At 44.5% G+C, this 23,259-nt stretch overlaps 1 protein-coding gene across 1 annotated transcript in view; it reads right to left on the reverse strand.

The window, feature by feature from the left end:
- Window positions 1–234: 234 nt before the first annotated feature.
- NOC2L (NOC2 like nucleolar associated transcriptional repressor) overlaps window positions 235–23,259 on the reverse strand; it is a 114,228-nt gene continuing 91,203 nt past the window's right edge. The window contains exons 17-19 of the mRNA XM_056543793.1: window positions 18,006–18,138; window positions 4,495–4,608; window positions 235–1,031 (exon numbers count right to left, since the gene is read on the reverse strand). Coding sequence (XP_056399768.1) covers window positions 859–1,031; window positions 4,495–4,608; window positions 18,006–18,138 — 420 coding nt within the window. The 3' untranslated portion in view covers window positions 235–858. The remainder of the gene's footprint in view (window positions 1,032–4,494; window positions 4,609–18,005; window positions 18,139–23,259) is intronic.

Consider the following 23,259-nt stretch of genomic DNA (forward strand, 5'->3'; position numbering starts at 1 on the left):
TCTGGCGGCAGCCCTATGCGTGTAGTGAGTTTTGGAGGCCGGGCTGTGTGCCGGCGTGACTGCACACATAGGGCAGCCGCCGGAAAGCCCTGTGTGTATAGCGAGCGAGGAATACGCAGCGTCCTTCCCACTGCTGCCGCAAATTTTGCGCAGTGTGAAATACGCTGCGTATACGCCAGGTGGGAACGCACCCTTAAGCAGGTGTAAGGCAGGCCTCTTAACAAGAATTCATAGATTAAATAAACACTCAACAAATTTGGAAGGGAAGTTCAGGGTCTTATATTAAAAAAGAAAATAGTATCTGTTAACATGTCCTGTACACAATATTACAACACCGAACCATAAATAGTCCGTACACTGACGTCCAATGCAAGACAGCGGCATCATGTGACATGTGAATGAGGTCTTCCAATGAAGTGTAATGCTTGCCGGCAATCGAACAGTTAATGTAATATTTAGCAGGTGACTGACATGTAGAGTCCCCGGGATGCCTTACTGAAGGAATACGCAGCTGGTCCCAAATCACGGTAACAGCATCATATATTCCCCCAGTAACTTAACTGCATTGTGACTGTGCGCAGCCCCCAGGCGCTGAAATATTAATCACCGCACTTTTCCCTCCGCGTTCTGTAACACTTCATCATTGTGTCTGTTCTTCGTGATGGATTTTTGGGGTGCAGGGCATATTAGGGATGGTATAGGATTCCCGTGTGCATTGATGATGGTGCTGGCGCTGCAATGAAAGACTGGCACCGGGGCAACTTGGGGCATAGTAAAATCTGTCAGACACTTGCAGGAGCCCAAACGATAGTGAGTGTGTCCAGCAGACAAAGAGTTACCGGTACACTCGGCGGGTGTTTACTCATCGTCTGAGAATTCGAGATCCTGCACAATATCTTCTTCCCCTTTGGCTAGTTCCTTCAGGTCGGCCTGAGAGAGGCGCTGCGCCCCCTTATTCTTCTTCTGGATCTTTTTCTTGTGGGCTTTGGCTTCTCCCCCCTCCTCCTCCTCGTCTTCATCCTGCGATTCCCCTGTGGGCGGAAGAGCAAATATAAATTCTGCTTTATCAGGAAGGAACAAGCCGGCCGAGGGTGGCTCATCACTAATTAATCTCGCCGCTCATTAATTTATCGCCGCTTTCTGCAGCATCCAGATAGAGAGGACACTGGCCTGAGCCAGGCGCTGCAGCCAGATGTGTGTCTGAAGGAAAGACGCCTTCTCTGGAGGATTTACCCTATACACAAAACCGCCTATAGTCATCTATAGAACGGGAAGTAAGGCTGCATCACAAGGACTTGCCCAGGAATAAAAGAATACATTTCATTGCAATATATATATATATATATATATATATATATATATATAAATATATATATATACACACATATATATATATACATACACGGTATATATACACGGTATATATATATATATATATATTTATTTCTAACAGAAATAAATAAATACTTTCAATTGCGTCAATCGTGGATAAGACTTTACATACAATGGATTATGGGCAACATTAAAGGGTTACTCCGCCCCCAGACATCTTATCCCCATCCAAAGGAAAGGGGATAAGATGTCTGATCGCGGGGGGCGCCGCTGGGAACCCCTGCGATCTCTCCTGCAGCACCCCAGTCATCTTGTGCACATAGCAAGCTTTATTCTGTGCCAAATGACTAGCAATGCAGGGGCCATAGGGATAGTGACATCACGCCATGCCCCTCCCATAGACTTGTATTAAGGGGGCGTGACATCACGAGGGGGCGGGGACATGACACCATGATCCTCTGGGCCCTTGCATCCCCAGTCATCAGGCACGGAGCGAAGCTCGCTCCGTGCACAAGATGACTGGGGTGCTGCAGGAGAGATAAGGGGTTTGGGGGGGGGGTTCCCAGTGGCCGACCCCACGATCAGACATCTTATCCCCTAGGGCAGTGGTCTCCAACCTGCGGACCTTCAGATATTGCAAAACTACAATTCCCAGCATGCCCGGACAGCCATTGGCTGTCCGGGCATGCTGGAAGTTGTAGTTTTGCAACATCTGGAGGTCAACAGGTTGGAGACCACTGCCCCTAAAGGATAAGATGTCTAGGGGCAGAGTACCCCTTTAACAATCGATGGCAATCGCTTTAATGTAATGCAATGCCGTAAAGTGAGGATGCTCCTTGAACAAATCACATAAGGCTACTACCACATTTGTGGTCATATTTCCATTTCTCTGGAAATGTTCCCCAACCTGTGGCTTGTACAGATGTTGCAAAACTACAACTCCCATCATGCACTGAAAGCCAAAGGTTGAGCACACTGCTATAAGGGAAGAAAAAACAAATAATAGCACCAAACTGTGTCCAATTGACTAGGTTTTCCGAACCATTGTGCCTTCAGCTGTTGCAAAACTACAACTGCCAGCATGCCCAGCCAGCCTTTGGTTGGCTGGGCATGCTGGGAGTTGTAGTTTTGCACAGCTGAAGGCACACAGGTTGAAAAACACTGAGTTAAATAATTTAAAGAACAGATGCTACTTCTCCTATTTTTTTATTCTTTGTATATTCATTCAAACCAATAGAAGTAGTATCTGTTCCTATTATATCTAACTCATTATAATTCCTACCTGGATCAAAACTGCACCAAACTGCACAGTAAAAGAGCACCCTAAAACCGTGCACTGGTCATGTGACGGACACACAGCTGAATTGCTTGTTACAGGACAGACTTTCAGCCTGAGAGTAAGGACTCATTCACCCTTCCGTAATTTGGATCTGTACTATTTCCATTGTTATTTATAACAATATCCATATCCGTTTTTTCATATAAAAGTGTGAATAAGGCCTTATGTCAATGTGTCTCCACCAGGGTGCCTGCAGTTATTGCAAAACTACAACTCCCAGCATGCCTGGACAGCTATTGGATGACCGAGCATGCTGGGAGTTGTAGTTTTGCAACAGCTGGAGGCACCCTGGTTGGGAAACACTGATTTATGTTAAGCCTTTAGCACGTATGTCAGGAAATATCCAGATACAGACACTTGTTTATTGCATAGGTCATGTAAAAAGCATCTTAAATTAGTCGATGGGTATGAGGTGTCAATCCACACCCTCAATTTAACACATACCCGGTGTGGTCATAGCCTTAAAGTGGAATCCCAAAATCTAAAGTTATACAGAGGTGAAATGTCCCTGGGAATAAACAGAGCACACCATGCATGTGTTGGCAGAGCTCCATTCATACTCTATGAGGCTTACCAACAATGCCAAGCTCAGCTCTAGGCAATGTTTGGAGGCCCCATGGAGAATAAATAACCCCTTAACAAAAAGGCTCCAATATAAAGACTTTTTTTTTTTTTTTTAAATAAAAGTATTTTATTCTGCTAGGAACGTGAACAGAAGCTACTTGGTAAGTAACTTACCTTTCTGAAACATCCTCACAGTCTCTTGGTGCGTGGCGTGACACCAGTTTTCATTCTTCCGTTTGCCTAGCGTACACCACACCCTACGGGTACATTAGCTCTGACATATCAGAAATGGGCCATACCCTGTATATAGCATGATAAGATCAACTCATCACGCCATTTGTATGTACATCAGAGCTGACGCACCCATGCGCTGTGCCACAATGCCTGCTGGGTGTGGTATACGCTACAGGGGAAGAGGAAGAAAGACTGGTGTCACCTGCCCCACCTCATGCGACAATTTTTGTAATTTACAAAACCTGCTTTGTTTCAGGTTTCTATTAGAAATAAGTCTCTTTTAGAAATGGGAAAACCCCTTTCAAGCAAATATAAAAAAAATAAAAATTGATGCAAAGAAAATATATTAGAAATTTTTCGAGCCTTTTAAGTATTCTACCATTGTACTGAGTGTTATTGCCTTCAGGAAAAAAAAAAATCAGCCTTTCTAACGCTTCTTTAGCCTTGTGCATCTGATATTAGGGAATGGAGAGAAAAGCGGCGCTCATTAATTGACGAATCCTTGCCATTGCCTCCGCTCCGTGTGCCCGGAATCGGGGAAGTGTCAGTAATCTCTGGGAGGCGGCTGCGTATATGATCGGATGGATGAGTATAGGGCTATGTAAATGTGCACATGGGGGGAGCAGTAGTGCGTTGTGCCTGCCAGATCTGGCTCTCCCTGTATCTGGTGATTAATGACACAGGGCCTGCGATAAAGCGTTCTGTCCCGCGCTGCCTCCACAGCTCATTACCGGCCAGCTGTACCGCATTAACCCCTTAATGCCTCGCCAGGCCTGAAACTCCCTCGACTCAAACACAATTTTTCCCCAACTAGAAGAGGGAAACTCTAAAACCACTGTTAAAACTAAACATGAATATTATGCAAGGTACAAACACTAATTCAATACACAATGTGAAAAACAAATGATAAATCTGCCGTATAAAATGTCATCGCACAAGCTTTTCCTCATACGTCAAGTTTGTTTTTTTAGACTGAACAGACCGTCAAGGCATTAGTTATCATGTTAAGAGGTTCCAGGCCTCACCATCCAAATTGCTGCTGTCGTCGTCTTCCACCTCGTACTCGCCCTCCTCTCCCTCGCTGCTTAGATCAGAGCTCTCATCGGATGAGTCATCTCCGCTCTTTGATTTTGACTTTCCTGATAAAAAAAAAAAGTTGATTACGGATGTGGCGCACATAGCTTAATAGCATTAGAGGGCTTGATTGGGGCCGCTCGGCAATACCAGGCGCAGCCAAGAACCGTTAGTAAACCTCAAGGTGTAGAAAACGTATGATGTCGGGGGAGAGAAGGATCGGGCATCTTTAATTTCAACTGATTGATCCTTTTCTTCTAAGGGAGCCAAACAACCACAAGAGGTGTCTGGCAGCAGCTTACCAACCTGCTTTATTCAGAACACGCAACATGCGGAGAAATAGCTGTTGGCCAAACAAGCTTTCAATCGACAGCTGTGTTGTGTGTTCAGCAACCTTAAATGTGGCCATCCACCCTACAAAGTTGTCAGTCACTCATTAGCTTGACAGCTATTCCTCCCAACTCCCCCATACACAAGCTTGGCTAAGTCCTAACTGCATGTGTTTTGGATGATGAATGGGAAAGTAAGCTGCTTCCAGGCACCTTTGGTGGTAGCCCATCTCATGTAAGGAAGTATCAATATGGCTGCTTCTTTTTCACCATGATTTCATCTGTCAGAGAAAAGACATTTATCTAATGTGTATGAGGGCCATAACTTAAATAGGCACTGTCATTACAATTATTCTTTGGCATATGATACAGCAGGTAAAATAAATAAGATTTGTAATTTACTCCCTGTAAAATAGATGATTTTTATGTCACTTTCATGGTCTTATAAATCTGGCCACTAGGGGTCTCCCTTCTGGTCCAGACTGCATTCCGTCTGCTCAAAAGCACAGACTTTGGCACTCGCTCTCTCTGTTTCATTCTTGTTTCATACACAGGTAGAGAGCGGGTGCTATTCACTGCCTATGGCCAGACAGACTGCTGGACTGACAGGAGACCAAACTCAGGAAGTGCTGTCTGGCCATAGGCAGTGAATAGCACCCGCTCTCTACCGGTGTATGAAACAAGAATGAAACAGAGAGAGCGAGTGCTGCCTATGGCCAGACTGCACTTCCTGAGTTTGGTCTCCTGGCAGTCCAGCAGGAGACCAAAGTCTGTGCTTTTGAGCAGACGGAATGCAGTCTGGACCAGAAGGGAGACCCCTAGTGGCCAGATTTATAAGGCCATGAAAAGTGACCTAAAATCCTTTATTTTTTTTAATTTTTTTTACAGGGAGTAAATTACAAATCTTATTTATTTTACCTTCTGTATCACACGCAAATAAATAATTTTAATGACAGTGCCCATTTAAGCTTTGTTCAGATACTGAAGATTTGGTCAGTATATTGAAACCAAATTCAGGGGTGAATGAAAAGAAAACAAAATACCTTTCAAGTGTGCATGTCCTTTTAACCCCTTAAGGACCCAGCCATTTTACACCTCAGGACCCGGCCATTTTTTGCAATTCTGACCACTGTCACTTTAAACATTAATAACTCTGGAATGCTTTTACTTATCATTCTGATTCCGAGATTGTTTTTTCGTGACATATTCTACTTTAACATAGTGGTAAAATTTTGTGGTAACTTGCATCCTTTCTTGGTGAAAAATCCCAACATTTTATGAAAAATTTGAAAATTTTGCATTTTTTTAACTTTGAAGCTCTCTGCTTGTAAGGAAAATGGATATTCCAAATAATTATTTTTTTTTATTCACATATACAATATGTCTATTTTATGTTTGCATCATAACATTTACGTGTTTTTACTTTGGGAAGTCACCAGAGGGCTTCAAAGTTCAGCAGCAATTTTCCAATTTTTCACAAAATTTCCAAACTCACAATTTTTCATGGACCAGTTCAGGTTTGAAGTGGATTTGAAGGGTCTTCATATTAGAAATACCCCACAAATTACCCCATTATAAAAACTGCACCCCCCAGAGTATTCAAAATGACATTCAGTCCGCGTTTTAACCCTTTAGGTGTTTCACAGGAATAACAGCAAAGTGAAGGAGAAAATTCACAATCTCCATTTTTTACACTCTCATGTTCTTGTAAACCCAATTTTTGAATTTTTACAAGGGGTAAAAGGAGAAATTGTATACTTATATTTGTAGCCCAATTTCTCTCGAGTAAGCACATACCTCATATGTCTATGTAAAGTGTTCGGCGGGCGCAGTAGAGGGCTCAGAAGCGAAGGAGCGACAAGGGGATTTTGGAGAGTACGTTTTTTTGAAATGGTTTTTGGGAGGCATGTTGCATTAAGGAAGCCCCTATGGTGCCAGAACAGCAAAAATCCCCCACATGGCATACCATTTTGGAAACTAGACCCCTTGAGGTACGTAACAAGGAATAAAGTTAGCCTTAATACCCCACAGGGGTTTCACGACTTTTGCATATGTAAAAAAATAAAAATAAAATTTCACTAAAATGTGTGTTTCCCCCCAAATTTCACATTTTTGCAAGGGTTAATAGCAGAAAATACCCCCCAAATATTTGTAACCCCATCTCTTCTGAGTATGGAGGTATCCCATAAGTTGACCTGAGGTGTACTATGAGTGAACTACAATGCTCAGAAGAGAAGGAGTCATATTTGGCTTTTTGAGAGCAAATTTTGCTCGGGGGCATGTCACATTTAGGAAGCCCCTATGGTGCCAGGACAGCAAAAAAAAAACACATGGCATACCATTTTGGAAACTAGACCCCTTGTGGAACGTAACAAGAAATAAAGTGAGCCTTAATACCCCACAGGGGTTTCACGACTTTTGCATACGTAAAAAAAAAATAAAAAAAATCACTAAAATGTGTGTTTCCCCCCAAATTTCACATTTTTACAAGGGTTAATAGCAGAAAATACCCCCCAAAATTTGTAACCACATCTCTTCTGAGTATGGAGGTACCCCATAAGTTGACCTGAAGTGCACTACGGGCGAACTACAATGCTCAGAAGAGAAGGAGTCATATTTGGCTTTTTGAGAGCAAATTTTGCTCGGGGGGCATGTCGCATTTAGGAAGCCCATATGGTGCCAGGACAGCAAAATAACCCCCACATGGCATACCCTTTTGGAAACTAGACCCTTTGAGGAACGTAACAAGGCATAAAATGAGCATTTACCCCCCACTGGTGTCTGTCAAATCTTTGGAACAGTGGTCTGTACAAAATTTTTAATTTGCACAGCCCACTCTTCCAAAGATCTGTCAGACACCTGTGGGGTGTAAATTCTCACTGCACCCCTCATTACATTCCGTGAGGGGTCTAGTTTCCGAAATGGGGTCACATGTGGGGTTTTGTTTTTTTTGCGTTTGTCAAAACCGCTGTAACAATCAGCCACCCCTGTGCAAATCACCTCAAATGTACATGGTGCACTCTCCCTTCTGGGCCTTGTTGTGCGCCCCCAGAGCACTTTGTGCCCACATATGGGGTATCTCCGTAGTCGGGAGAAATTGTGTTACAAATTTTGTGGGGCTTTTTTCCCCTTTACCTCTTGTCAAAATGAAAAGTATAGGGCAACATCAGCATGTTAGTGAAAAAGTTTATTTTTTTTACACTAACATGCTGGTGTAGACCCCAACTTCACCTTTTCATAAGGGGTGAAAGGAGAAAAAGCCCCCCAAGATTTGTTAGTCAATTTCTCCCGAGTACGGCGATACCCCATATGTGACCCTAAACTGTTGCCCTGAAATACGACAGGGCTCCAAAGTGAGAGCCATGTGCATTTGAGGCCTGAATTAGGGATTTGCATAGGGGTGGACATAGGGGTATTCTACGTCAGTGATTCCCAAACAGGGTGCCTCCAGCTGTTGTAAAACTCCCAGCATGCCTGGACAGTCAACGGCTGTCTGGCAATACTGGGAGTTGTTGTTTTGCAACAGCTGGAGGCTCCATTTTGGAAAGAGTGGCGTACCAGACGTTTTTCATTTTTATTGGGGAGGGAGGGGGGCTGTGTAGGGGTATGTGTATATGTTGTGTTTTTTACTTTTTATTTTATTTTGTGTTAGTGTAGTGTAGTGTTTTTAGGGTACAGTCACACGGGCGGGGGGATTACAGCGAGTTTGAGCTGCCGCGCAAAATTTGCTGCATCGCAAACTTGCAGCCCGATACTCACTGTAAGCCCCCTGCCCATGTGAATGTACCCTGTACATTCACAGGGGGGGGACCTCCAGCTGTTGCAAAACTACAACTCCCAGCATGCCTGAGAATGTTTGGGAGTTGTGGTTTTGCAACAGCTGGAGGCACACGGGTTGGGAAACACTGAGTTAGGAAACAATGTTTCTCAACCAGTGTGCCTCCAGCTGTTGCAAAACCACAACTCCCAAACATTCTCAGGCATGCTGGGAGTAGTAGTTCGGCAACATCTTTAGAGCCAGATGTTGCCGAACTACAACTCCCAGCATGCTTGGAGTTGTAGTTTTGCAACATCTGGAGGACTACAGTTTGCAGACCACTAATACAGTGGTTCCCAATCTGTGCCCTTCCAGATGTTGCAAAACTACAACTCCCAGTATGCCAAAACTGTCCAGGCATGCTGGGAGTTGTAGTTCTGCAACATCTGAAGGGCCAGATGTTACAGAACTACAACTCCCAGCATGCCTGGACAGTAAGGGCATGCTGAGGATGTGTAGTTTTGCAACATCTGGAAGGGCACAGTGGTCTCCAAACTGTGGACCTCCAGATGTTGCAAAACTGCAACTCCCAGCATGCCCAGACGCCAAGGGCTGTCTGGGCATGCTGGGAGTTGTAGTTTACAGGGTCCTATTACAGCAATGCATGTCGCTTTACGGCGACGTGCATTAGTGTAAAGGGCCCGACCGCGGCTGAAGATCTACTCACCTGTCGCCGCCGCCGCCGTCTTCATCGTCTGGATCCGGGTCTTCAGGGACGAGGTAAGTACCGGGGCCGGTCCCCAGCACTCCCCCGTCCCCCGCCGCGTCCTCCGGTCTTCCTCCCGTCCTCTCCGCACTTCAAGGGGCCGGGCAGGACGGGAGGAAGTACCCGCCTCCCCTCCTGCGATTGGTCGGTTAACTAACCGACAGATCGCAGAGGATCGGAGGAGGTGGCAGGCTTGCCACTTCGCTCCGATACTCCAGCATGGTCCTGGTTGTCTGTGACAGCCGGGATCATGCGAAATTACCGGGCGGTCGGGTCCCAGAGACCCGATCAGCCCGGTGTCGCCGCAGATCGCAAGGCCCCCCTCGGCGTTTGCCCTGGATGCCTGCTGAAGGATTTCAGCAGGCATCCAGTTCCGATCTCTGCCCGGCGAGCGGCAGAGACCGGAAAACGCCATGACGTATGCATACGTCATGGGTCCTTAAGACCCAGGGTGTGAAGACGTATGCATACGTCATGGGTCCTGAACAGGTTAAAAAAAAAAAAAATCACATGTCACAGAGACATATGGAGGGTTTTGATTTGTCGCCAGTCAGGAGAGCGAGCAGGGAGAAGTTCACTACCCGGCTCACAACTGACTCCGTCCTGCGACCCCATAGACTTGTAATTGGTCCCTCGGTACTAATACTGGTACTAATTCCTGGATGATGCTCACCACTGAATTGGAGTATATACCCAAAGCTCTATAATACCTGAAGATTATTTTACTGGGCTTCACGACAAGCCAGGCCACACTCTGTAGACTGGTACAGTTTATGCCAGGGACCCAAACCTTAAACACAATGGGGATGTGTTACGTGCGCAATGTCCTGACAAAAAAACATAAATCCGGCAGGGTGCGAATGCCAAGTCTGGATGACAGGAAGCGAGAATGTGCCTCAATGAGAGAGAGCGTAACACCATGAAATGCTCAAGAGACCCGACGAGAGGCATGAAATGAAAAAGCGCAGACAGAAAGATCATCAGGGATGAAGGAGGAGAGACAGAATATATTAGAGGAAAAAAAATTATAAAAAGAAATCTCAAGCAGGGGATGAGAGGCCAGAACGGAGAGATTCAATCAGCGTGAGGGGGAGAAGATAAACCTACAGAGCGCTGCGCGAGGCGACTGCGGGCAGAGTAACGAGCCGGGTCTCTGGCGTCCATTAGAGCGCCGTCAGTAAGCAGCGGCGCCGCGCTCATTAGAGAGGCTCTCACCGATCCTCCAGCTGCCCACTCCTCTCTGCTAATTACCTGACGCCGAGAACATCCGGCCGTGCTGGAAGAGCCATTAATAAGCCCTGGCTGCACGGCGCGCTCCGGCACAGATCTGTCACAAGCCGCTTCCTCACTTCTGCACAGGAGACGTCTTAGACAAGCAATATGCGCGTATGCATTTATCTGCGTTACATATCCTGATTTATAAACCTCTCTTTGCTTACACCACCTATAGACTAGCCATAACAATAAAACCACTGAAAGTAACACAGAACAGCTCATATAAAATTAGTGGTGGAATATAATAGGAAGCAAAGAAACCTGTCCTGAGATGGAAAAATGGGGAAAGGGTAAGGATCTGGGTAAGGGTGCATTCACACCACGTTTTTGCAATACAGTTCCCGTATCAGGTTTTAGATGAAAAACTAATTCCTCAAACCGGACTAAACTGTATCAAAACGTGTGTACAAATTTTAACCCGTATACAGTTAAAAACCGTATAAGGTTTAAAAAATGATGTCCGGTTGCCTCCGTTTTTTAAGAAAAAAATGTATACGTTTTTAACTTTTATCTCCATTATGAATAAAGTTTCACTTGTTTGATTGAAATTCCAAGAAAAAAAACTGTGCAAAGTCAAAAACCGTATGGTGAAAACCGGATGGAACCGTACGCACATACAGTTCTGTATGGTTCCCATTGACTCCCATGTTAAAAAAAAAAAAACGTACATGGTTTAATACAGTTTTTCCCCTGGTCCAAAAACCGTGGTAGGCTACGGTTTTGGGTACGGGAAAAAAAACTGACAAAACCATACAGGATGCAAAACGGACACAACCTGATGCATCTTTTGGCATACGGTTTTCAATGGAGAGTCAGTGCATACGGTTTTCAATACGGTTTTCACATAGAAAACGTATACGGGAACTGTATTGCAAAAATGTGGTGTGAATGCAGCCTTACTCTGGCAAGGGCCAAACTGTAATACTGTGTTTCCCAACCAGGGTGCCCCCTGCTGTTGCAAAACTACAACTCCCAGCGTGCCTGGACAGCCGAAGGCTGTCCAGGAACGCTGGGAGTTGTAGTTTTGCAACAGCTGTAGGCTCCCTGGTTGGGAAATGCTGCTGTAATTACTAGACAACGCAGTCAAGGCAACCACCAAAGCAGCAGGTCTTATGAGGTGTTAGTTATTTTGCAGTGGTAAGTACCTACCAATTGGGGGATCTACAGAAGGATAACTAGAAAACCAGGGTCATGAAAGTCTAGGGCTCACTGATATGTGTAGGGGCAAAAGTTAGCCCATCTGATCTGATCCCACAGAAGAGGTACTATAGCGCAAATTGCTGAAAAAGTTCATACTGGCTATGACAGAAAGGTGTCAAAACACACACATAGGGCATCACAATTTATTGATATGGGGCGGCATAGCTGCAGACTGGTCAGAATGCCCACCTCACACCTGTCCACTACCGAAGTCACCTAAAATAGGCATTTGAGCATCAGAACTGGACCATGGAGCAATGAAAAATAAATAAAACGTGGCCTGGTCCGATCCATCACGGCCGGGTAAGTATGTGTCACTTACCAGGAAAAAAAGAGATGGCACCAATATGGACTGTAGGAAGAAGTCAAGGTGGTGGGGGCCGTGTGATGCTCTGGGAAGTGTTTTGCTGGGATACTTTGGGTCTTGGCTTTCAAGATGTTATTTTGACAATTGCCCCCTAGCTAAACCATGTACACCTCTTCATGGCAGCGGAATTCTCTATTGCCAGTCACCTCTTTCAGCAGGATATTCTGCCTAGCCACACTGTAAAAATTGATCAATAAAAAGAACGTGACTTGCATTAAGGTGTTGACCTGGCCTTCTAACTCCAAATTTATGGAGGCCGCACCTCACAATGTACAGGCCTTTAAATGGGCACTCTCAATAAAAACATTTTTGCTATTGCACTCTGTATGGTAAATAAAAAATCTTTCTGATGTACTTTGTTTAAAAAAAAAAAATTTTTTCTATGTTTTATTTGTGTTTAAAAAAGCTGTCACTAGGTGTCTCCCTACTTGTCCAGAGCACATTTACTCCCCATCTCTTGCACAGTCTTTGGACTCCTCCTGGCCTGGCAGAAGTCCAAAATCAGGAAATGCAGTCTATAGTGCTGAGGGGGATGTGTGCAGCCTTAGCCAATGATAGCTCATCTCACACTGAACTGCTCTGGGCTGTGTGTAGCAGAGTGAGGGAGGGAAGTTCTCTCCTGTATGGCTTCAGATGATGTCACGCCTGCTGGGGAACGCCCCTTCCCAGTCGGTGAATCTGACTGAGACTGAGCAGAAAATACAGAGCATTATCAAGGTAGAAAACTAAAAAATAATAAAAATAAAGGCTGGGGGTGATTTACCATGATTGGGGCAGTGAACTGGGAGGATTATAACATTTTTCAAGATCATGAGAGGTACTCTTTAAAGGGGTATTCCAGGAAAAAACATATATATATATAAATCTCAACTGGCTCCAGAAAGTTAAACAGATTTGTAAATTACTTCTATTAAAAAATCTTAATCCTTTCAATAATTATCAGCTACTGAAGTTGAGTTGTTGTTTTCTGTTTGGTAACGGTGCTCTCTGCTGACATCTCTGCTTGTCTCGGGAACTGCATAGAGTAGAAGAGGTTTGCTATGGGGATTTGCTTGTATACTGGGCAGTTCCCGAGACACGTGTCATCAGAGGACTTAGCAGAAAAGAACAACTCAACTTCAGCAGCTCATAAGTACTGAAAGGTTAAGATTTTTTAATAGAAGTAATTTACAAATCTGTCTAACTTTCTGGAGCCAGTTGATATATATAAAAAAGTTTTTTCCTGGATAACCCCTTTAAGGATCTGCTGCTAACATTTTGGTGCCAGAGACCACAGGACACCTTCACACATTGTGGACTCAATGGTTCAAGGGGTCAAAGCTGTTTGGGCAGCATATGAGGGATGTACACAATAGTAGGTTTTAATGTTATGGCTGATCGGTGTATACGCGGTCAATACTGGAGTCAAGTATTGCTTAGTTGTTCTCAAACACACGTTTAGTGGTTGGTTCATTCTGACTAAGTTTTATATATTTGCCCCAAAAAGACAAGTCTCTGAGCGGGCCGGCCATTCCCCGGATTATTCTACACTGTGGTGCTCCCATATCGTGCGCTGAAAGCCGACTAACGTATAATCTGTGCAGCGTGTTGTGGCCTAAACCCTCAAAGACAGATGTTCCGAATTATCTCTCATCCCCTAAGGGGTCATGAGTTACAAAAGGAAGGTCCACCTGCGGTCACGGAGGCCTGTGTGGGACCTACAGACAGAATTAACAACAGATTTCTGGCAAGTCATGTAGGCTGCTGTGTGGGCGGGAGGGTCGGGGCTACAGTGAAGTCATCGCCGAGGTCACCGCTCCAGACCTGTCCCGCCAGATGAGAGAGACCCCCCTCAGCCTATAAAGGGAATCTCAAAAATAAAAAAAATAAAAATGTACAAGAGAGACGAGACTTATCTCGAAATGTGCCACCCCACAGAGAACAAGAGACAGGAGATAACAGGAGGAGAGAGGAAACATGAAACACGGTGACAAGAAAATGCAGGAACTATTCCCAAAAAGATAACAGAGAGATGACGTAAAACACAAAAACCCAGTGCACAATACAAAAGAAAACTCAAGAGGAGGGGAAAGGTAGAGAAATCACTGCGGGAGCGCAGGAGGAGACTAAAGCTGAACGATCATTTGGCCAACAGCTAGCTCCCCGGCTATTGACGGCCTGTACTGAGGATAATGCCTGTAGAACCTCTTTAAATTATCCAGTATGAGGATGGGCACACATAAGGCTCTGCTTGTATAACATTAAATGCTTATCCAGGATTACAAAAAACAAAGCACTTTTCTTCCACAAACAGCACCACTCTTGTCCTCAGGTTGTATGTGGTATTGCAGCTCAGTGCAATTAAAGTGAACGGAGCCTAATTATAATGCCACATATAACGTGGTGCTGTTTTTGGAACAAGGCAGGGAGCAGTTGGCTCTGTTCACTGCATTGTTGGTGCTGCCTATCTGCAGATTACCTCCTCATTAGGTTTTATTTTCTGGCAGTTTTTGGAATACTACCACTGCAATTTTTGATCCAAAGCCAGAAGTTTATTCAAAAGGAATAGGACATATAAAGGAAGGACTTATACTTCTCCTCCCTTATGGATCCACTTCTGACTTTGGCTCAAAAACTGCAGTGGCAGATATCCAAAAACTGACAGAAAAAAAGCCAAGTGGAAACTCAGCCTTACAGGGGTACTCCGGTGGAAAGCTTTTATTTTTTTTGGTGCCAGAAAGTTAAACAAATTTGTAAACTACTTCTATTATAAAATCTTAATCCTTCCAGTATGTATTAGCTGCTGAATACTACAGATGAAATTAGTTTCTTTTTGGAACACAGAGCTCTCATGACCACAGTGCTCTCAGCTGACATCTCTGTCCATTTTAGGAACTGTCCAGAGTAGGAGAAAATCCCCATAGCAAACATATGCTGCTCTGGACAGTTCCTAAAATGGACAGAGATGTCAGCAGAGAGCACTGTGCTTGGGATGTCAGCAGAGAGCACTGTGCTCGTGATTCAGCAGAGAGCACTGTGTTCCAAAAAGAAAATAATTTCCTCTGTAGTATTCAGCAGCTAATAAAATACTGGAAGGATTAGGATTTTTTAACAGAAGTAATTTACAAATGAACTTTTTGGCACCAGTTGATTTAAAAAAAAAGTTTTCCACCAGAGTACCCCTTTAAACATTTAGTTTCAAAAGCTGGGTGCAGGCTGCGGGGGTTGCTATATCACGACCACGCCTCCCTTGTGACGTCACGCCACACCCCCTCAATGCAAGTCTATGGGAGGGGGCGTACGCCCCCTCCCATAGACTTGCATTGAGGGTGTGTGGCCGTGACGTCACGACCCCGCAGCCCACACTCATGCTGGGGCAGTGGAGTACTCCTTAAACGGGCTTATCCAGAATTGGAAAAACCGAGCAGGTTTCAAAAACAGCACCCCACCTGTCCTCAGGTTGTGTGTGGTACTGTAGCTCAGTCCCATTGAAGTGAATGGAGCCAAGTTGTAATACCAGACACAACCTGAGGACAGGTGTGGGGCTGTTCTTGTAGGAAATTAGCTCAATTTTTTCTATTCTTGGATAATCCATTTAAGTGAATGGGAGCAGAGATGTAGTAACTAAGCCCCCTTACTACACAGTGAACAAAGCCAACTGCTTCCAGCCTTGTTCACTGTACAGCGTGGGCACCGAGCGGCTGATCAGCAAGGGGTGTTGGGTGTCAGCAGCCCACCGATCAGCGATCGATAGCCTATTCTCTGGATTGGCCATTAACCCTATTAGCCAAAAAAAATCCTTTACACATAATAGAAGTTTTGTCTGGTGGGAGCCAATTGCCAAGATCCCCTTTATTGGTGGAAAGAATGGACTGAATTGCACGGGTGAGTGCCCCTTTGGCTGGAATACCCAAGTATCAAATAAGAAGGGAACATTGTCATAGACTTTCTATAAGCCTGTAAACTGCTGGACTCCCCCCACATTGTAATAGAATGGTGTCTCAGCACCAAATCACAAAGGTAACCCAAAAGCCTGGCTCTGTCTTGCTGACAACGGCGTCACCTTCTTTAATACAGATACTTATTTAGACCACTAAAATAATCTTAGAGCTGTGCGTGAACCAAATTAATGTAGATAAATAGCCTCCTGACCAAGTGCATCTTTTTTCATCAGACGCGGCGGCGGCGGCGACAGCCATTCAGCCAGGTTTCACATCTGCAGCAGGCTCATTGGCGTCTTAATTGCTTTTCAAATTAGGGTCCAAAAAGCTGCGGCCGTGCACAATAATAATAAGAAGCCTTAAATACCACGCCGCCCAGACCGCTTCCTTAAGGGCTAATTAAAGAGTCATCAGCCCCGGATAGCGAGGACGGTCTGGAGCGGCAATTACCAGCAGGTTTTAGAAAATTGGCAAAATGTTATCGTATTTGACTGCCCCTGCCAAAATACAAGTGCTTTCACATCAACATTTCTAGAAGGGACGAGCGAAGACTTTCTTATAGAGCTGGGCGGTATGACCAAATATGTGTATCACAGTATTTTTGCAACTTATGGCGGTTCCATGGTATATAACGGTATTTCTTTCATCTCCCCCCCCCCCCAAATAATGTTACCCGCCAGCGCTGTTCTGCTCCCCCCCTCAATTATCAGCCCAGCGGGGTACTACTCACATATGTCACCCGCAAGCACTGCCCTCCTCCTCTTTGTTGCGGGCCGCCGGTGCTGGAATTCTATTCTGTACGCAAGTGATCTCCAACCTGCGGACCTCCAGATGTTGCAAAACTACAACTCCCAGCATGCCGGGAGTTGTAGTTTTCAACAGCTGGAGGTCCGCAGGTTTGAGACCACTGCTGTACGCTGTATCCCTATGCCCGGGCTGCAAAAGATAAAGAAAATAAACTTTAACTTACCTACGTCGTCCTTATGCTGTTTCTGGGGACTGGAACGTTGGACAGCCGTCAGCCTATCACCGGAAGCAGCGATGTCCCGTCCCGGCCAGTGATCGGTTAAACGCACTGTCATGTAAGAGCTCCTTACATGACAGTGGGCTCAGCCTATCACTGGCCGGGACATCGCTGCGGCTGGTGATAGGCTGACGGCTGTCCAACGTTCCAGTCCCCAGAAACAGCATAAGGCCAACGTAGGTAAGTTAAAGTTTATTTTCTTTATCTTTTGCAGCCCGGGCATAGGGATACAGCGTACAGCAGTGGTCTCAAACCTGCGGACCTCCAGCTGTTGAAAACTACAACTCCCGGCATGCTGGGAGTTGTAGTTTTGCAGCATCTGGAGGTCCGCAGGTTGGAGATCACTGGCATACAGAATAGAGTTCTGGCGCCCCGCAACAAAGAGGAGCAGAACAGCGCTGGCGGGTAACATGATTTGGGGGAGCAGAACAGTGCTTGCAGGTAACATGATTTGGTGTGGGGGGGAGCAGAACAGTGCTGGCGGGTAACATATGATTAGTTTCCCGATGTGGGGACAGCGCAGCGCTGGGCTGATAATTCATTCCCAAGGGGGAGGGGCCAAACCGGTATTTCGGTATGGGAAAAATTCATATTGTGCAGCCCAAAAATTTTGGTATTCGGTATGAACCGGTATACCGCCCAGCCCTACTTTCTTATACGCTTTACTCTTCTTCTGTAGTAAAGTCATTGTGCATAGTTGGCATCTGCAGTGAAGTGGTTACATCGGGCACATCAGCAGGGAAAACAACCCAGCCACTGTTCCCAGTGCTATGACAGTCCTCCCCGCTGGAGGCTGCTGGCACCGTACATCCGCCTTTAATTACCTTTCAGAGACAGACCCCCTCCGCCGCTCTCTGAATCACTGTCAGACTCAAACAGGTCTTTGAATTCTTTCTTATCTTCCTCCTTTTTCTCTAGTTTTCTCCTCTTGATCTCTGGGAGATTTAGGTCCTCCATCTAAGAAAACAAGAGCAAAATGTACCGTTAATAGAGCACATGTACAACACTACGGGCTTAGATAAATGATGCCGCATTATGGAAGTATTCTCAATAATATGTAGGCAATGTTTGGCTGCACCCTGCTGCTCCTATATGTGTATATGGGAGAAATCCTTGCAGTGCAGAGGTGGAAGCAGATTAACCTATTGCACCTTCCTAGGTTACATGACGTTGCCACCATACCTACACAGGGTATAGGGCACGCCAGTCTGACATCATCTACCATGGCAGATGATATAGATCAGGCATGGGCAAATCTTCGGTTTTGGACTACATCTCCCATGATGCTCTTACAGCTACAATGCAGCCAAAGCATCATAGGAGATGCAGTCAAAAGCATCTGCAGTGCTGAATGTTGCCTATACCTGATAAAGATATTCCTAACATTACCAGCAAGAACCTGATGGCTATACTGTGTGGATTGTAAAGCAAGATTTTCCAACCTTTGGCTTTCTGGCTGTTGCAAAATTCCCTCCCAAATACCATCGCTCCTTTGAACTCTGAGCTGAAGGGAACTTTTAGGTTGAATATACATAATTCAAGAATTTTTTTTAGAGAGAAACCTACAGTTGGTTCCCACCTAAGAAGCCCAATACACAGGGTTATATACTTAAAATCATGTATTATTGAAGATATACAATGTATTAGCCTCAATTGATTATATGTTAATCGTCTGCTTTGCACAATGGAGACGGGACCCGGAATATTCATCATCCCAACCTCCTATCCCTCTGCTCCGATATGTCCGCCTACCTCCTATTCACATGGGTCTTATGAACATTTATGAGGTGGGCAGGCATACGGGAGAAGAGGGGGAGGTGGTAGGGATGCTGGGTTTGCCTGGCCTTACCTCCATTGTGCATAGTTGGCCATTTACATTTTATCCACAGAGGCCAATACATTGTATACCTCCGATATGGAGGCACCAATATGGGTGATTAAAGGGGTACCCGCTGCTCAGCATTTGGAACAAACTGCTTGTGACGCCATTGCACCGCCCCCTCATGATGTCACGCCCCGCCCCCTCAATGCAAGTCCATGGGAGGGGGCGTGACAGATGTCACGCCCCCTCCCATAGACTTGCATTGAGGGGGCGGGCATGACGTCATGAGGGGTGGGGCTGTAACATCACAAGCTCCCGATGCTAGCTCCAGCTTTGAAACAGTTTGTTCCGAACGTTGAGCAGCGGAGTATCCCTTTAATACAGGATTTTAATCCAGATCAACCGGTGAACCAGCTGGCAGTTTCCCTTGTGCATAGATCTTATCATAAAATGTGGCAAAATCTAGCACATCTTATTTTAGACACACATGGTGTCATTTGTGGGGGAAAAAAATAAATGAAAACGTGTTTTAGGCATTTTTGTATGATTCTGGCAGGACTCAGCCCATTTGGACCTTAAGGACTAAGACAATTTTATTTTTACGTTTTCGTTTTTTCCTCCTCCCCTTCAAAAAATCCTAACTCTTTTATATTTTCATTCATAGACTAGTATGAGGGCTTGTTTTTTGCGCGACCAGTTGTCTGTTGTAATGCCATCACTCACTTTATCATAAAATATACGGCGCAACCAAAAAAATACTATTTGTGTGGGGAAATTAAAAAGAAAACCACAATTTTGCAAATTTTGGAAGGTTTTGTTTTCACGCCGTACAATTTACGGCAACAATGACACGTGTTCTTTATTCTCTGGGTCAATACGATTAAAATGATACCCATGATTATACACTTTTCTATTACTGTTGCGCTTAAAAAAAAATTAGTACGTTTAAAATCCCCCTATTTTGAAGACCTATAACTTTTTCATTTTTCTGTATAAGTGGCGGTATGAGGGCTCATTTTTTGCGCCGTGATCTGTACTTTTTATTAATACCATATTTGCTTATACAAAGCTTTAATTACATTTTTTATAAATTTTTTTGGGAATAAAATGTTATAAAAAAGCAGCTATTTTGGATTTTTTTTTTTTTACGTTCACGCCGTTAACCATACGGGATCATTTACATTTTATTTTAATAGTTCGGATATTTACGCACGCGGCGATACCAAATATGTATATAAAATAATTTTTTTTTTTTTACACTTTTTGGGGGTAAGATAGGGAAAATGGGACAATTTACGTTTTTATTGGGGGAGGGGGTTTTTCACATGCCCGCGGTTATGCTCAGGACGTAAATGTACGTCCTGGTGAGTTAAGTACCACATCACCAGGATGTACATTTACGTCCTGCGTCGTTAAGGGGTTAAAGGGGTACCCCGGTAAAGATTTTTTAATAGAATTAATTTACAAATCTGTTTAACTTTCTGGCACCAGTTCATTTAAAAAATAAAAGTTTTCCACCGGAGTACCCCTTTAACTGCCAAATCGTGCAACCATTGGCCCCCCCACATGTGGATGGGGTTTCGACCACATTGTCTATCCGCACAGGCATCGCTGTTCTGCACCTGTAACTGGAACTGACATGGAAGCACTGTATGAATTTCTGCGACCCCCATTCAGAAACATTGGACAATGGTTGGGGGGGGGGGGGGGGAATTGGCGTTGCGGGGCGCGATATAGATAACGTCCAAAATCATGAATATCGGCCAATCCGATAATCGGTTGATCCCTAATATCTATTACCCTTCATCTAAAGCTTTCTGTATAAATCAAAAAAGTTTCCTGCAATATGTGATTTCCATAAAGGATGTGAATTGTTCTTATTAGAGCGCGTACCATAGTTAAAAAGGGACCGGTACACAATGAACCCGAATAGGTAATCCGCTAAAAATTAATTAAATGCAAAAAATTGTCAGCTATCTAAAGATGCCATTTAGGAAAAAAATTAAAAAAAAGTGCAACTGTTGATCCATCCGGTTCTGGACGTAGAAAGTCATCTTGAAAAATTGGATTATGTAATCTCCAAAACACAATGGGGGATTGATCAGCAGCAGCCCCCTCTCTGCTGTCAGATCGCTCCTATCCCTCGTTAATAACCAGACGATAATGAGATAACAGGAAGCCCGCCAGAGACTCCCGGGCCGGCATCTTTTATTTCCTCGATTTTCTTTTTTCCTCTTATTGAAGTAGCGGAGCCCTCTGCTCGTTAATCTGCTGCTCTTAATGAAGGAGCTAACGACTGCTGCCACCCGTCCGCCGCGGCATCATTAGAGGCTGTTAGAAGCGCCAGGAAAAATGCTTAGCGCTGTAATTATTAGCACTGACGGGAGAAGAAAGCGCTCGCACGCTCACCTACGCACAAGCCCCGCAGACAGCCGTCACATTTACCTGCGGCGCACTCGCTCACTCTAATCCGGACAGACAGCTTCTCATTCAGCAGCGGTCCCCAACCTAGGGCCCTCCAGCTGCTGCAAAACTACAACTCCCATAATGCCCGGACAGCCAACGGCTGTCCGGGCATGCTGGGAGTTTAGTTTTGCAACAGCTGGAGAGCCACAGCTATTGTCTGTAAATTTTATCTCTTTTTAACCCCATCATTTCCCCATGGGACTTCCCTACTGAGCATGCTCAGTAGCAATAACGGATCATAACGGAATATGAAAATATTGGAGCATAGCGGATGCTATTTGTGGTCATCCCTCATCCTTAGACTTCAATGTAAAATGTATAAAGGCCGTTAATCGTCCGTTATTTCTGTCGGGGGAAAAAATTTGTGCAAGCGCCTTAATTTCTCCCGGCGCAATGACGGACGAAACCAATAACTGACAGTAACTGATGATAAAGGATGCAAAAAGGAACCCATTGAAATGAATGGGATCCATTATGACCCGTTACCAAGAGATCATGATGGAAAAGCATAATGGGCATGATTTGGAGGATATAAACGGTAGTGTGAAAGAACTTTAAAGGGGTATTCCAGGAAAAAACTTTTTTTTATCTATCAACTGGCTCCAGAAAGTTAAACAGATTTGTAAATTACTTCTAATAAAAAATCTTAATCCTTTCAGTACTTATGAGCTTCTGAAGTTGAGTTGTTCTTTTCTGTCTAAGTGCTATCTGATGACACGTGTCTCGGGAACTGCACAGTTTAGAAGCAAATCCCCATAGCAAACCTCTTCTAAACTGGGCGGTTCCCGAGACACGTGTCATCAGAGAGCACTTAGAAAACAACAACTCAACTTCAAAAGCTCATTAAGTACTGAAAGGATTAATATTTTTTAATGGAAGTAATTTACAAATCTGTTTAACTTTCTGGAGCCAGTTGATATATATAAAAAAAAGGTTTTTCCTGGATAACCCCTTTAAGGCTGTATGTGTGCCGCCATAAGGTGGTTTATGTGGTGATGCATTACACATTTAGGGGGAGAATTAGCAAAACCTGTCCAGAGTAAAAGTTGCCCATAGCAACCAATCAGTTTGCGTCTTTCATTTTTCAAAGGCCTTTTTTTGCTATGGGCAACTCAGCAACTTTTCCCTCTGGACAAGTTTTGTGTGCTGCCATAAGGTGGTCCATGTGGTTATGTATTACACAACTTGATGTAGTGCGTTACTATATATTTTTTTATTTTCTTACATTACAACAGAATCGAACAAGAAAAAGAAACACGAAACTGGAGGCATAGTACATATAGATAGGCCTTGTTGGATTAAAGTTGCATTCTTAGGCTATATGTTCACAGGCTGGAATGTCTGTGCGGAATTTAGCAAGACTATTCCACATGGACATTCTGTTGCAGCAGAGTCCGATTGATTCCAATGGGATTCTGCTGCACAATGCACAGGGTGGAATTTCTGAGGCAGAAGTCACAGCACCCAGCACTGATTCCAGCACCCGCAGAAAGAAGAATAGACTTGTCTGCAGATACTGCCTGGAAATGCATTGCTTTTAGAGATGAGCGAACTTACAGTAAATTCGATTTGTCACGAACTTCTCAGCTCGGCAGTTGATGACTTATCCTGCGTAAATTAGTTCAGCCTTCAGGTGCACCGGTGGGCTGGAAAAGGTGGATACATTCCTAGGAAAGAGTCTCCTAGGACTGTATCCACCTTTTCCAGCCCACCGGAGCACCTGAAAGCTGAACTAATTTATGCAGGAAAAGTAATCAACTGCCGAGCCGAGAAGTTCGTGACTAATCGAA

This window comes from Hyla sarda, chromosome 10 (genome assembly GCF_029499605.1).
Source record: "Hyla sarda isolate aHylSar1 chromosome 10, aHylSar1.hap1, whole genome shotgun sequence".
Lineage (NCBI taxonomy): Eukaryota > Metazoa > Chordata > Amphibia > Anura > Hylidae > Hyla > Hyla sarda.